Genomic DNA, 15,023 nt, shown 5'->3' on the forward strand with positions numbered 1-15,023 from the left:
GGGGCGTATAGACGCGTCCCAGCCACCGTCTCCGTGTCCCCCACTGGCCAGCCAAGCCGTGAGCGGGGACAGGGGGCCTGGCTGCCTGTTCCCTCATCACCACCATCCCCCAGAACCCCGCTGGCCCCTGGCCCCCACTCACCCTGAGCCCCCAGCTCTGTGGAGGTCTGGGAAGGGTGCTGAAGAGGTGCCAAGGGTGGCTGGGTGGGTGCTGGAGCAGCTGGTGGGTGGGTGCTGGGGTCCCTGGGTGGGTCGCAGAGGCCGGGGGCACAGAGGCTGTCTGGGCAGGAACCCGCTGGGCCGTGGGCGGCTGGGCAGCCCTGGGTGTGTGCCGAGCAGGAGACCCCCGAGCCAGCGTGGTGGTAGTGGGGGGGTGCTGAGCCGGGAAGGCCTGGGGGAGGCGTAACTTAGCCGTGGGGCGACACCTTCGGGGCCTGTGAACTCATGGTGCCAAGGGGGCGCCCGGAGCAGAAAACCACCAGGGATCCCAGCTAGGTCACTGCCCAGGCCATAGGGAGCCTCTGCCCCATGGGAGCCCCATTGCACCCGTCTTCTCCAGAGAAAGGCTGTGAAGCCCCTGGAGACGCCCCTGCTGGGCTGGGGGGTGCTGGGATGGGGTCTGGTTCAGTGCTGCTCTCCCCACCCAGGAGTTGCGGGGTGGGGGGGCTGCTCTTCCCCCTCGGCCCTCAGCCATGGGGCCTGGCCCCGCTCCAGGCCCAGCGTGGGGGCTGCCCCACCACTTCCCTTCACAGCTCAGGCCCTCAGCAATCAGGGGCAGCCCTCTCCCTCCTGGGGGGTGTCTGACACACAGGACAAACCCGTCCGATGCTCATCAGCTATTTCCTGTCTCCCCCCAGCACAGCCAGTTCACAGCTCCCAGCCTGTGTCCGGCTCCGAGGAGCAAACCCTGCAGCATCCCGGGGATGGGGGGCAGAATCAACCTTTACTGACATTTACCGATAAAAAATCTCGTCAGTTCCAAGCCCAGGTACCGGTACCAACCAGCACGGGGGGGCCAGTGCCCCACGCTGTGTGGGGTGGATCACAACAGTTCTATCCAGGGTAGAAAAATACCAACAATCCTAGGAATGGCCACACCAGGTCAGACTAAGGGTCCCGCTAGCCCCGTGTCCTGTCTGCCGACACTGGCCAGTGCCAGGCGCCTTGCAGGGAATGAACAGAACAGGGTGATTATCCAGGGACCCAGCTTCTGGCAGGCAGCATCCAGCAAATGCTCTTGGAGCCGTCTGTGCCAGGAGATATGGATCTTTACGTGTACTAACCCCCCCCCCGCACACACACAGAGAGCCTGCAGTCTGTGAGGTCGCTGGGGCCTTCTGTGCCAGGAGATGGGGACGCACACGCACACACAGACACACACAGCCCGCAGTCTGTGAGGTCATTGGGACCTTCTGTGCCAGGAGATGGGGATGTTTATGGGTACACACACACACCCACCCACAGACACACAGACACACACACAGCCTGCAGTCTGTGAGGTCGCTGGGGCCTTCTGTGCCAGGAGATGGGGACATAGACACAAGCACACACACACACACAGACATACACAGCCCGCAGTCTGTGAGGTGACTGGGGCAGGGACCGTCTGCTGGCTCCATGTCCGTGCAGCGCCCAGCACGATCAGCCCATCCCTAGGGCCCGTCGGTGCTGCTGACGTACAAATCACCACGCTAGGCGCTGGGAGCCCTGGTGACATCTCGCCTGCTCTGAGCACCGTGCGCTGCATTCAGGGACTCGGCCGCCCTGGGGTCGCTGTCGTGCCATTTGGCCGGCGCTTTCCCTCTGGGGGCGGCCGCAGGGCCTGTGCCTTGGAGGAACACAGGGCGAACTGTCCCCGCTGCATTGGGCTGCAGCGAGAGCCGCTGAGACGCCCGGCTGCGAGTAGCACCTTGCCATGAGCTCAGCGCAGCGTCAGGGGCAAGGGCGGGTGCCGGGCTGGTCACAGCCCCAGGGACTCGCCTGGGCCCCGCATGGTGGTTAGTTCCCGGGGGAGTTGTGGGGACCCCCCCAGGGCAGAACACGCTCACGCACACACACACGCACACACACACACACACACAGCATCCCGCAGGCCAAGGGGCCCCAAAGACCCTGCCGGGGGGGGGGGGCAATATGTGTCACACCCGGGCGTGTGCAGGTGGCTGTAGAGGGCCAGGGTCCTTCCCACACAGACCCTGCGCTGGGAACAGGGGCCCCACAGACCCTGCCGGGGGGGCAATATGTGTCACACCCGGGCGTGTGCAAGGGGCTGTACAGGGAGGGGCCCCATGCTGGGCTCTGAGCTCAGCAGCGCTGGACCCTGGGGAAGCCGAAGACGGGCGTGGGGGGGCCTTTAAATTGTGCCCCCCCCAATCAGCAGGCAGATCTACAAAGGCTCCCGCCCCGCCCCCCCAGCTGCAGCCGCCCGCAGACCGGGGACGCCGGGCTCAGCCCCGACACCTGGCGGCGGCTCGCGGCACAGAACAGCTGGGGCTGGCCAAGGCAGGGGCGGGGCCGCGTAGGCACGTATGCAGATTTCCCTGAGAGCGGAGCATTGTGGGAACGGCAGCAGGCGGCCGAGCAGGGCCCCTGTTGACCTTGCGGGGCTCGGCGGCGAGAAGGGTCCGAGCCCGGGGCCCGTCGGGGCAGCTGGCGGCGGGCGGGGCCGGTGTGGGCGGGGCCGGCGGTCGGTCGGGGTCGGGCCCCACCGTGTGTTGAGAGTGTGGGGCGAGCGAGGCCGCGCAGCTCATACTTACCTGGCCGGGGAGATCCCATGATCACGAGGGTGGTTTTCCCGGGGGGAGGCTCATCCATTGCACTGCGGGGGGGGGGCTGGCCCCTGCGAGTTCCCCAAATGCGGGACACTGGATTGCACCATTTGTGGGGGGGGGCTGCGTTCGCGCTCTCCCCTGGCGCGCCGGGTGCGGGGGCAGAACGAGCGGTTTCTCTGCGCGCTGTTGCGGGGCGGGCGGCACGTTTCTTCTCATTCCTGGCACTTCCCCCCCGCGCGCTCTTCTCTGTTTTTCCCTTTCGGGTTTGGTGCTGTGGCTGGGGGTCCCCGGCAGGGGAGGCGGGTTATTAAAAGGGGGGAGCCGCTTTCCCCACCGCACTAGCGGGAACAAGCTGTCCCCACCCCCCATGTCCGGCTCTGGCTTTTGGCCCCGGTGCGGGCCCTGCCGCGGTACTTCCCGGAGGAGCAGGGTCTGCATACACAACGGCAGCTTTATAGCGAGGGGGCTTCCCCATTTGTCTGCCCTAGGCCAGGGCTTGGTGCATGGGAAGGCTCTGGGCAGGGGAAGCAGCAGGAGGGGGGACTCCGGGCGGTGGGTGCTCCCGGGGCGGAGGGAGCAGCAGGAGGGGGGACTCCGGGCGGTGGGTGCTCCCGGGGCGGAGGGAGCAGCAGGAGGGGGGACTCCGGGCGGTGGGTGCTCCCGGGGTGGAGGGAGCAGAGGGGGGGGGGGGAGTCTGGGCGGTGGGTGCTCCAGGGGCGGAGGGAGCAGCAGGAGGGGGGACTCTGGGCGGTGGGTGCTCCAGGGGCGGAGGGAGCAGCAGGAGGGGGGACTCCGGGCAGTGGGTGCTCCAGGGGTGGAGGGAGCAGAGGGGGGGGGGACTCCGGGCGGTGGGTGCTCCAGGGGCGGAGGGAGCAGCAGGAGGGGGGACTCCGGGCGGTGGGTGCTCCTGGGGCGGAGGGAGCAGAGGGGGGGGGACTCCGGGCGGTGGGTGCTCCCGGGGTGGAGGGAGCGGGGGGGGGGACTCTGGGCGGTGGGTGCTCCAGGGGCGGAGGGAGCAGCAGGAGGGGGGACTCCGGGCGGTGGGTGCTCCAGGGGCGGAGGGAGCAGAGGGGGGGGACTCGGGGGGGGGCGCTCCAGGGACGGGGGCTATGGGGAAGCTCAGTAATTGGGAGCTGGGCCCCTGCAGGGACACCCTATGGAGGGCAGGTTTCTGGTGGCAGAGGGGGGGCTGGGGTGACGGAAAGTCCCTAAAAGCCCTGTCCGCTCGCGGGCTCTGCGCCTTTGGCCATGGAACGGCGCCACCTCGTGGCGATTTGGGGGCGGGCACTAGGCCGGGAGAAAGCCCCAGGGCTGACACTAGCCTGCGCTGCCAGGGCGCCCCAGCCTGGGGGAGAAGGGAGGCGCTGCGGGAGGAGGGAGGAGCCTGGGAGTGAACCTGAAGGGTTGGTGGGTGTGGGTGGGAGAAGTACTCAACAGTTTCTTTCTGGGAGGGCACCCAGAGGATTCAGGGGGCCTGGGGCGAAGCAATTTTGGGGGCCCCTTCCATAAAAAAACATTGCAATACTATAGAATACTATATTCTCGTGGGGGCCCTTGTGGGGCCCGGGGCAAATTGCCCCACTTGCCCCCCCAGGCAGCCCTGGTTGGGGGTCCTCCCCTGTCCCGGTGTGGCCCAAAGGCCCACTTCCCACCAGCCTTTCGGCCTAGGCATCTGACTCAAACTTTCTGCCTGATCCTATAAACGGTCCCTAGTCTCTGGGGAAAACAGGTACAGGCCTGCTCCCTACGCTAAAACTGTGGTAATTTTCTCAAGGTGGGAGGGGTGGAAATTTTTTTTCCTGAGGGGGACACTGATGAGAGTGACTGACCCAAAACCACACGCATCTGGATGTACCCTACTGAGAGCGGTGTGGGCACCTGCCTGGAAAAAATAACCAGCCACTGAAGTGACCTGCAAACAGCCATAAAGTAGAAGGGAAAAGCAGCCCCCTACACTGAAAAACACATATTAGGAGAACAATGCAGAGTAACACAGAGTCATGTTCAAAACAAGACAGTGACAACCCTTTTTTCTCTTCTTTTTAACCCAGATTGCTGCATGGAGTGGATGGCGCAAGCGCCTATTCTGTCTCTGTTTAAAAAATCCCTTTAATATAAAGCTCTCAGATAGAGAACCTATCAGATATTAAACTGATCAGACAGATTTTAAAATGTTATTAAAGCTAATGTTAAAAAATTATGTAATACACAGGCTGAGAACAGCGTAGCTCTGCGTCTGATTAGATCATCCACAATACAGCGTTTGGTTTAAAAACTCATGTGACACATACAGAACATAATCAGCAATAACCCAGATTTAGGTGAATAAATTTAACAATACAGTTTAGAATGTGAATACTCCAGCACATCGCTCAGGAAGTGTTCTACAGAGAGCAAAATAGGTCAATGAGTGGAGAGCGTCCCTCAATGACTGAGAATTAGGGTCACGTGTCCACGTAGAAAATACAGTTTATCAGGGAAGTATTTGAGTTACTTTCCTTACTGTAAAAAGACCAGGAGTACTTGTGGCACCTTAGAGACTAACAAATTGCTTTGGGCATAAGGTTTCCAGGGGTAGGCAACCTATGACACGCGTGCCAAAGGCAGCACAAGCTGATATTCAGTGGCAGTCACACTGCCCAGATCCTGACCACCAGGCCAGAGAGCTCTGCATTTTAATTTAATTTTAAATGAAGCTTCTTAAACATTTTAAAAATCTTATTTACTTCACATACAACTGTAGTTTAGTTATATATTATAGACATAGAAAGAGACCTTCTAAAAACATGAAAATGTATGACTGGCACGCGAAACCTTAACTTAGAGTGACTAAACGAAGACTCGGCACAGCACTTCTGAAAGGTTGCTGACCCCTGGCATAAACTTTTGTGGACTAAAACCCACTTCATCAGACGCATGCAGTGGAAGATACAGTAGGAAGATACATGTATATACAGAGAAAATTAAAAGATGGGGATTGCTTTACCAATTTTTTTGAAATGGGCCATCCTGGTTACCACTACAAACGTGATCTTCCCTCCCGCTGCTAACAGCCCACTTGAATTGATTTGTCTCGTTCAGCGTTGGTATGGCAACCCCCATCTTTTCTTGGTCTCTGTATTTATATGTCTGTCTCTTCCTACTATATTTTTCACTCCATGCAGCGGATGAAGTGGGTTTTAGCCCATGAAAGCTTATGCCTAAATGACTGTGTTGTACCATACAGGAGTCAACATAAAATGTTGTCTGGTTGGAGGCGTCTTTTGACCACACTAACACCGCAATACTGTTGTTCATCTTAAGCTTGACAACCCTCTTGCTTAAATTAATCACAATGGGGACAGGGGAGGCCCCTCAAGTTCTTAACAATCCCCTCCCCTCCCCCACCAAAGAAACTGTTCGGTACTTCCCCCACCCACACCCCCAACCCCAACTTCACTCCCAGGCTCCTCCCCCCTCCCGCAGCGCCTCCCTTCTCCCCCAGGCAGCGCAGGCTTCCTCCCCGCCTAGTGCCCGCCCCCAATCGCCACGAGGTGGCGCTGTTCCATGGCCACAGGCGCAGAGCCAGAGAGCGGACGGCGGGGGGGGGGCCGGCGCTGGTGCCCCACCTCTTTTAGGGAACTTCTGTCACCCCAGCCCCCCCGCCCCCGCCACCAGAAACCTGCCCTCCATAGGGTGTCTGGCTCCCAATTCCTGACCGTTCCCTGAGCCCCCACCCCTGGAGCGCCCACCCCCCGAGTCCCCCCTCCTGCTGCTTCCTCCGCCCCTGCAGCGCCCACCCCCGAGTCCCCCCCCTCCTGCTGCTTCCTCCGCCCCTGCAGCGCCCACCCCCGAGTCCCCCCCTCCTGCTGCTTCCTCCGCCCCTGCAGCGCCCTCCCCCCGAGTCCCCCCTCCTGCTGCTTCCTCCGCCCCTGCAGCGCCCACCCCCGAGTCCCCCCCTCCTGCTGCTTCCTCCGCCCCTGCAGCGCCCTCCCCCCGAGTCCCCCCTCCTGCTGCTTCCTCTGCCCCTGGAGCGCCCACCCCCCGAGTCCCCCCCTCCTGCTGCTTCCTCCGCCCCTGCAGCGCCCACCCCCCGAGTCCCCCCTCCTGCTGCTTCCTCCGCCCCTGGAGCGCCCGCCCCCGAATCCCCCCTCCTGCTGCTTCCTCCGCCCCTGCAGCGCCCTCCCCCCGAGTCCCCCCTCCTGCTGCTTCCTCCGCCCCTGGAGCGCCCACCCCCGAGTCCCCCCTCCTGCTGCTTCCTCCGCCCCTGCAGCGCCCTCCCCCCGAGTCCCCCCTCCTGCTGCTTCCTCCGCCCCTGCAGCGCCCAACCCCGAGTCCCCCCCTCCTGCTGCTTCCTCCGCCCCTGGAGCGCCCGCCCCCGATTCCCCCCCTCCTGCTGCTTCCTCCGCCCCTGGAGCGCCCGCCCCCGAGTCCCCCCCTCCTGCTGCTTCCTCCGCCCCTGGAGCGCCCACCCCCGAGTCCCCCCTCCTGCTGCTTCCTCCGCCCCTGCAGCGCCCACCCCCGAGTCCCCCCTCCTGCTGCTTCCTCCGCCCCTGGAGCGCCCGCTCCCGAGTCCCCCCTCCTGCTGCTTCCTCCGCCCCTGGAGCGCCCGCCCCCGAGTCCCCCCTCCTGCTGCTTCCTCCGCCCCTGGAGCGCCCGCCCCCGAGTCCCCCCCTCCTGCTGCTTCCTCCGCCCCTGGAGCGCCCTACCCCGAGTCCCCCCCTCCTGCTGCTTCCTCCGCCCCTGGAGCGCCCTCCCCCCGAGTCCCCCCTCCTGCTGCTTCCTCCGCCCCTGGAGCGCCCAACCCCCGAGTCCCCCGCTCCTGCTGCTTCCTCCGCCCCTGGAGCGCCGGCCTCCGAGTCCCCCTTCCTGCTGCTTCCTACGCCCCTGGAGCGCCGGCCTCCGAGTCCCCCCTCCTGCTGCTTCCTCCGCCCCTGGAGCGCCCTCCCCCCGAGTCCCCCCCTCCTGCTGCTTCCTCGGCCCCTGGATCGCCCGCCCCCGAGTCCCCCCTCCTGCTGTTTCCTCCGCCCCTGCAGCGCCCACCCCCGAGTCCCCCCCTCCTGCTGCTTCCTCCGTCGCTGGAGCGCGCACCCCCCGAGTGCCCCCTCCTGCTGCTTCCTCCGTCGCTGGAGCGCCCACCCCCCGAGTCCCCCCCTCCTGCTGCTTCCTCCGCCCCTGCAGCGCCCACCCCCGAGTCCCCCTCTCCTGCTGCTTCCTCCGCCCCTGCAGCGCCCTCCCCCCGAGTCCCCCCTCCTGCTGCTTCCTCCGCCCCTGCAGCGCCCAACCCCGAGTCCCCCCCTCCTGCTGCTTCCTCCGCCCCTGGAGCGCCCGCCCCCGATTCCTCCCCTCCTGCTGCTTCCTCCGCCCCTGGAGCGCCCGCCCCCGAGTCCCCCCCCTCCTGCTGCTTCCTCCGCCCCTGGAGCGCCCACCCCCGAGTCCCCCCTCCTGCTGCTTCCTCCGCCCCTGCAGCGCCCACCCCCGAGTCCCCCCTCCTGCTGCTTCCTCCGCCCCTGGAGCGCCCGCTCCCGAGTCCCCCCTCCTGCTGCTTCCTCCGCCCCTGGAGCGCCCGCCCCCGAGTCCCCCCTCCTGCTGCTTCCTCCGCCCCTGGAGCGCCCGCCCCCGAGTCCCCCCCTCCTGCTGCTTCCTCCGCCCCTGGAGCGCCCTACCCCGAGTCCCCCCCTCCTGCTGCTTCCTCCGCCCCTGGAGCGCCCTCCCCCCGAGTCCCCCCTCCTGCTGCTTCCTCCGCCCCTGGAGCGCCCAACCCCCGAGTCCCCCGCTCCTGCTGCTTCCTCCGCCCCTGGAGCGCCGGCCTCCGAGTCCCCCTTCCTGCTGCTTCCTACGCCCCTGGAGCGCCGGCCTCCGAGTCCCCCCTCCTGCTGCTTCCTCCGCCCCTGGAGCGCCCTCCCCCCGAGTCCCCCCCTCCTGCTGCTTCCTCGGCCCCTGGATCGCCCGCCCCCGAGTCCCCCCTCCTGCTGTTTCCTCCGCCCCTGCAGCGCCCACCCCCGAGTCCCCCCCTCCTGCTGCTTCCTCCGTCGCTGGAGCGCGCACCCCCCGAGTGCCCCCTCCTGCTGCTTCCTCCGTCGCTGGAGCGCCCACCCCCCGAGTCCCCCCCTCCTGCTGCTTCCTCCGCCCCTGCAGCGCCCACCCCCGAGTCCCCCTCTCCTGCTGCTTCCTCCGCCCCTGCAGCGCCCGCCCCCGAGTCCCCCCCTCCTGCTGCTTCCTCCGCCCTGGAGAGCCCGCCCCCCCCTCCTTCCTCCGCCCTGGAGCGCCCGCCCCCGAGTCCCCCATCCTGCTGCTTCCTCCGCCCCTGGAGCGCCCTCCCCCCGAGTCCCCCCCCCTGCTGCTTCCTCCGCCCCTGGAGCGCCCTCCCCCCGAGTCCCCCCCTCCTGCTGCTTCCTCCGCCCTTGGACCGCCCGCCCCCGATACCCCCCTCCTGCTCCTTCCTCCGTCCCTGGAGCGCCCAGCCCCCGAGTCCCCCCTCCTGCTGCTTCCTCCGCCCCTGGAGCGGCAGCCCCCGAGTCCCCCCTCCTGCTGCTTCCTCCGCCCCTGGAGCGCCCGCCTCCGAGTCCCCTCCTGCTGCTTCCTCCGCCCCTGGAGCGCCCGCCCCCGAGTCCCCCGTCCTGCTGCTTCCTCCGCCCCTGGAGCGCCGGCCTCCAAGTCCCCCCTCCTGCTGCTTCCTCCGCCCCTGGAGCACCAGCCTCCGAGTCCCCCCTCCTGCTGCTTCCTCCGCCCCTGCAGCGCCCTCCCCCCGAGTCCCCCCTCCTGCTGCTTCCTCCGCCCCTGCAGCGCCCTCCCCCCGAGTCCCCCCCTCCTGCTGCTTCCTCTGCCCCTGCAGCGCCCACCCCCGAGTCCCCCTCTCCTGCTGCTTCCTCCGCCCCTGCAGCGCCCGCCCCCGAGTCCCCCCCTCCTGCTGCTTCCTCCGCCTTGGAGCGCCCGCCCCCCCCCCTCCTTCCTCCGCCCTGGAGCGCCCGCCCCCGAGTCCCCCCTCCTGCTGCTTCCTCCGCCCCTGGAGCGCCTGCCCCCGAGTCCCCCATCCTGCTGCTTCCTCCGCCCCTGGAGCGCCCTCCCCCCGAGTCCCCCCCTCCTGCTGCTTCCTCCGCCCCTGGAGCGCCCTCCCCCCGAGTCCCCCCCTCCTGCTGCTTCCTCCGCCCCTGGAGCGCCCTTCCCCCGAGTCCCCCCTCCTGCTGCTTCCTCCGCCCCTGGAGCGCCCACCCCCCCGAGTCCCCCCCTCCTGCTGCTTCCTCCGCCCCTGGAGCGCCCACCCCCCCGAGTCCCCCCCTCCTGCTGCTTCCTCCGCCCCTGGAGCGCCCGCCCCCGAGTCCCCCCCTCCTGCTGCTTCCTCCGCCCCTGGAGCGCCCGCCCCCGAGTCCCCCCTCCTGCTGCTTCCTCCGCCCTTGGAGCGCCCACGCCCCAGTCCCCCCCTCCTGCTGCTTCCTCCGCCCCTGGAGCGCCCAGCCCCCGAGTCCCCCCTCCTGCTGCTTCCTCCGCCCCTGCAGCGCCCACCCCCGAGTCCCCCCTCCTGCTGCTTCCTCTGCCCCTGGAGCGCCCACCTCCGAGTTCCCTTCTCCTGCTGCTTCCTCCGCCCCTGCAGTGCCCACCCCCAAGTCCCCCCTCCTGCTGCTTCCTCCGCCCCTGGAGCGCCCGCCCCCGAGTCCCCCCCTCCTGCTGCTTCCTCCGCCCCTGGAGCGCCCTCCCCCCGATTTCCCCCCTCCTGCTGCTTCCTCCGCCCCTGGAGCGCCCTCCCCCCCAGTCCCCCCTCCTGCTGCTTCCTCCGCCCCTGGAGCGCCCTCCCCCTGAGTCCCCCCTCCTGCTGCTTCCTCCGCCCCTGGAGCGCCCTCCCCCCGAGTCCCCCCTCCTGCTGCTTCCTCCGCCCCTGGAGCGCCCTCCCCCCGAGTCCCCCCTCCTGCTGCTTCCTCCGCCCCTGGAGCGCCCTCCCCCTGAGTCCCCCCTCCTGCTTCTTCCTCCGCCCCTGGAGCGCCCTCCCCCCGAGTCCCCCCTCCTGCTGCTTCCTCCGCCCCTGGAGCGCCGGCCTCTGAGTCCCCCCCTCCTGCTCCTTCCTCCGTCCCTGGAGCGCCCAGCCCCCGAGTCCCCCCTCCTGCTGCTTCCTCCGCCCCTGCAGCGCCCACCCCCGAGTCCCCCCTCCTGCTGCTTCCTCCGCCCCTGCAGCGCCCACCCCCGAGTCCCCCCCTCCTGCTGCTTCCTCCGCTCCTGCAGCGCCCACCCCCGAGTCCCCCCTCCTGCTGCTTCCTCCGCCCCTGGAGCGCCCTCCCCCCGAGTCCCCCCTCCTGCTGCTTCCTCCGCCCAAGAGCCTGCCCGTACGCCCGGCGCTCACCGTAGGCCCGCCCCTGCCCTGGCCAGCCCCAGCTGTTCCGCCACGCGAGACCCCGCCAGGTGTCGGGGCTGAGCCCGGCGTCCCCGGTCTGCGGGGGCTGCAGCTGGGGCGGGGGAGCCTTTGCAGAGCCGCCTGCTGATGGGGGGCACAATTTAAAGGCCCCCCCACGCCCGTCTTCGGCTTCCCCGGGGTTCAGCGCTGCTGAGTTCGGAGCCCAGCGCGGGGCCCCTCCCTGTACAGCCCCCAGCCCGGGCCTGGGAGTGACACATATCGCCCCCCCGGCAGGGTCTGTGGTGTCACTGTGCCCAGCGCAGGGTCTGTGTGGGAAGGGCCCTGTCCCCTGTACAGCCCCCTGCACACGGCCGGTATGACACATATCACCCCCTGGCAGGGTCTGTGGGGCCCATGCGCCCAGCGCGGGGTCTGTGTGGGAAGGACCCTGTCCCCTGTACAGCCCCCTGCACACGCCCGGTATGACACATATCACCCCCTGGCAGGGTCTGTGGGGCCCATGCGCCCAGCGCGGGGTCTGTGTGGGAAATGCCCCATTCCCTGTACAGCCCCTTGCATACACCCAGGTGTGACACATATTGCGCCCCCCCCCCCAGCAGGGTCTGTGGGCCCCTTGGCCTGCAGGATGCTCTGTGTGTGTCTGTGTGTGAGCGTGTTCTGCCCCGGGGGGTCCCCACAACTCCCCAGGGAACTGACCACCATGCTGGGCCCCAGTGAGTCCCTGGGGCTGTGACCAGCCCGGCACCAGCCCTTACCCCCGGCCAGGCTGTTGAGTGCAACGGGCCCAGCAGCAGCCCGCGAGCCCATGGTGCTGCTAGAGGTTCCTCCCCACCCCTTCCACCTGCAGGGAGCAGGGTCGGGGCCCAAGCACCCTTTTTTGGGTCCCCTCAATTGTGCACACAGGCCCTTTTGGCCCAGTGGCTAATCCCCCCGTGGGTGCGTTCGGGGCTCCGCTGGTGCTCGGAGGGGCAGACTTCGGGCTTCCAGCCTCCATCAGCCCCCAGCCCAGCCCAGCTGAGCCTACCCCAGTTCTGAACAGGGTCAGACTAGAAGGTCACAAGGGTCCCTTCCAGCCTGGGGATCCAGGAGTCCGAAAGGGGCGTCTGGGGCAGGGGGCGTCTGGGGCAGGAGCCAGCCTTTCCTGGACAGGGGCAGCACCTTCATTCCCTGGACTGTCCACTGGAAAGCGCCCTTGCACCATCCGCTGGGCCCCCCTCTGCCCAGGGCTCTGTGCCCCTCGCCTGCATGGTGGCTTGCAAGGGGCAGAGTGGATCAGGCAGAGACAGCACCAAAAGGGTTAAATTAACCCAACCTGCCTGGCATCTCCCCTGCTTCCCTTCACTCCTGCCCTGTCCATGCCTGACCCTGGCCCAGCTGCGGCTACTGGGACCCTGTGTCCCCTCCTCTCCCCACTACACTCGGGGAAGGAGGCAGCTGAGCCCGATGCTGCCTGGCCCCTTGCCTGGGGGTGCCCCCCAGGGTGATGAGCAGCATCCGGGGGGCTGGTGCTCAGAGCTGGGCAGAGAAGTTCTTGGTCTGGGTGGGTTTCCCTGGCCCCTTCCCTGTGGAGCAGCTCTGGGGGCTGGTTGGGTCCCGGGGCTGGGGCTCTGCTGGTGACACTGAGGGTGCTGAGAACCCACCTGGCTCATTGCACGGAGCCCAAAGGTAAGCAGAGGCCCCCACACTGAGACAGTGGGGATCGAGATCAAGTGGCTGAAGAACAGGCAGGAGCAGACGGCCTGGGTGGTGTCCACGGAGCTGCTCCAGAACGAAGACTGGACCTTCCAGATCCTGGTGATGCTGGAGATGAGCCTCCGGCGTGGGGACGTCTACACCTGCCAGGTGAAGCACATCAGCCCGCAGGATCCCCTCACCGTGCACTGGGGTAAGAGCCTCTGGGTATGGGGCAGCCCCTGAGCCCACAGGGGCAGCTCTCGGGGGATGGGCCTGGGTCAGAGCCCCTGGGGGCAGAGAGCAGGGACATTATTACAAAGGCAAAGAGAGGCCGGGCTCAGCCCAAACCACCTGTGCTCCTGTTTTCACAGTGGCGCAGTCTGACTCCGCCAGGAGCAAGATGCTGACGGGGGTCAGGGACTTCGTGCTGGGGCTGACCTTCCTGGCGGCAGGACTCCTCACCTGCCCCAGGCTAAGAAAGGTGATGGCTCCGGGATGGGGCCAGTGGCCCAGGAAACGAGTCCCCAGTGAGGCCATGACACAGTGACACTGGAGGATTTCACTCGAATTTTGATTCACCACAATTGACTTTAGCTTCCCCTTCTGGCACAAAGGAAGTGTTCCAGCGACCGAGGAACTTCCTGCCCCTCTCTCAGCCCATGCCCAAGAAGTGTGGGGCTAATCCCAGCCCCTGGTTCCTGAATCAGACCATTCAGAGTGAGCTACAGATGTGCCCTCTTGCCTTCCCTCCAGGTCTCCTCGCTAGTCCCACACACTCCTGGACCGTCAGGGAGTTGCAGACACAGTGTGAAGTGCCTGAAAATCAGTCAGTGCCCCTCTAGTTCCGAAACAAATCCACTTCCCCTTTTCAAAATCAAACTCCCTTGAGAAACGCAGCAGAAATCAATGAACTCCTGACCCTGAATTCTGACACTTACTTATGCTACTCTCCAAGCTGCTGCCCTTTGTGCTAAAGCATGAAAAAAAACATGTAATAACATGCAGGTCAAAATGCAGCCCAGCAGCCTTGGCAGATGGGGATCCCCGGAACAGGCCCTAGTTACCGGCAGGTTCAGAGGAGCGGTGCTCCGGGCTGGGTACAACACACGTTCCTTAGACAAAACAGGAGAGCAGACATGGGGAAGCCACTTCCTTACTCAGCTTTAGGGAGCTCTTGTTCCTCGCTCACTACCATTGGCTTCTCCTGCTCCCTCTCTAACAGGTGAGGGGCTGGTCACACAGGTCACTGCCAGCATCCGCCACCCGCTCACCGATACCCCGTCCGGGGAGGAAAACACGCTAGACAGAGTCCTGCCTATGGGCACATTTTGCTTCTGTGCAGGTTGTGTGAACGGGTCTGAATGAGCTCTCCCCTGGCACCTAGACTTCAGGACCAGCCCGTGTTTGCATTAACACACCTGCCTCGTTATCCAGCAGGCAGAGCGGCCTTGCCAAGGTGATCAGGTCTGGCTGGTGAAAGTAACTGAAATCCTGCCCAGGGGGACACCTGACCCTAAATTCTCAATTACCAAGGGACAAGCTACACGCACTGCTGCATTTCCTTTCCACAAGCCACTCTTAGCATAACTTCTTAGGAGTGATGTACCCAAAGAGTTGGGTGCTGATGTTTAAATGCATGAACCTTAATTGGGATATTGCAGATTGTGTTTTATGACTTTTAAACCAAACTTTGTACATTTGATTAATTTAAGCACCACACCCAGATGGATACACACTCTTTCTATGAGATAATTATAGCATTAGCTTTATAGACTCATAGACTCATAGACTCTAGGACTGGAAGGGACCTCGAGAGGTCATCGAGTCCAGTCCCCTGCCCTCATGGCAGGACCAAATACTGTCTAGACCATCCCTGATAGACATTTATCTAACCTACTCTTAAATATCTCCAGAGATGGAGATTCCACAACTTCCCTAGGCAATCTATTCCAGTGTTTAACTACCCTGACAGTTAGGAACTTTTTCCTAATGTCCAACCTAAATCTCCCTTGCTGCAGTTTAAGCCCATTGCTTCTTGTTCTATCATTGGAGGCTAAGGTGAACAAGTTTTCTCCCTCCTCCTGATGACACCCTTTTAGATACCTGAAAACTGCTATCATGTCCCCTCTCAGTCTTCTCTTTTCCAAACTAAACAAACCCAATTCCTTCAGCCTTCCTTCATAGGTCATGTTCTCAAGACCTTTAATCATTCTTGTTGCTCTTCTCTGGACCCTCTCCAATTTCTCCACATCTTT

General features: G+C 65.0%; 1 protein-coding gene, 1 non-coding gene and 1 pseudogene across 2 annotated transcripts; 2 read left to right on the forward strand and 1 right to left on the reverse strand.

Annotated features, from left to right (window-relative positions):
* The first annotated feature begins 2,748 nt into the window (after positions 1-2,748).
* On the forward strand, positions 2,749-2,912 carry LOC127033437 (U1 spliceosomal RNA). Its single transcript, XR_007769117.1, has one exon. It is a non-coding gene; the product is annotated as a U1 spliceosomal RNA (small nuclear RNA).
* A 1,906-nt stretch (positions 2,913-4,818) lies between these two features.
* LOC127033417 (uncharacterized) lies at positions 4,819-4,972 on the reverse strand (annotated as a pseudogene).
* Positions 4,973-11,794: 6,822 nt separating this feature from the next.
* LOC127033088 (HLA class II histocompatibility antigen, DQ beta 2 chain-like) lies at positions 11,795-14,133 on the forward strand. Its single transcript, XM_050920891.1, has 5 exons — positions 11,795-11,807; positions 12,788-12,979; positions 13,140-13,249; positions 13,383-13,485; positions 13,991-14,133. The coding sequence occupies exons 1-5, from the start codon at positions 11,795-11,797 to the stop codon at positions 14,131-14,133; spliced, it is 561 nt and encodes a 186-aa protein (XP_050776848.1).
* The last annotated feature ends 890 nt before the right edge of the window (positions 14,134-15,023 follow it).

This window comes from Gopherus flavomarginatus, chromosome 12, assembly GCF_025201925.1.
Source record: "Gopherus flavomarginatus isolate rGopFla2 chromosome 12, rGopFla2.mat.asm, whole genome shotgun sequence".
NCBI classification, from domain to species: domain Eukaryota; kingdom Metazoa; phylum Chordata; order Testudines; family Testudinidae; genus Gopherus; species Gopherus flavomarginatus.

Coding starts and splice junctions, on each gene's coding strand:
- LOC127033088 (XM_050920891.1), top strand. Junction 13,250..13,382: donor CCTGCCCCAGGCTAAGAAAG/GTGATGGCTCCG, acceptor TCTGGCACAAAG/GAAGTGTTCCAGCGACCGAG. Junction 13,486..13,990: donor CCTGAATCAGACCATTCAGA/GTGAGCTACAGA, acceptor CCTCTCTAACAG/GTGAGGGGCTGGTCACACAG.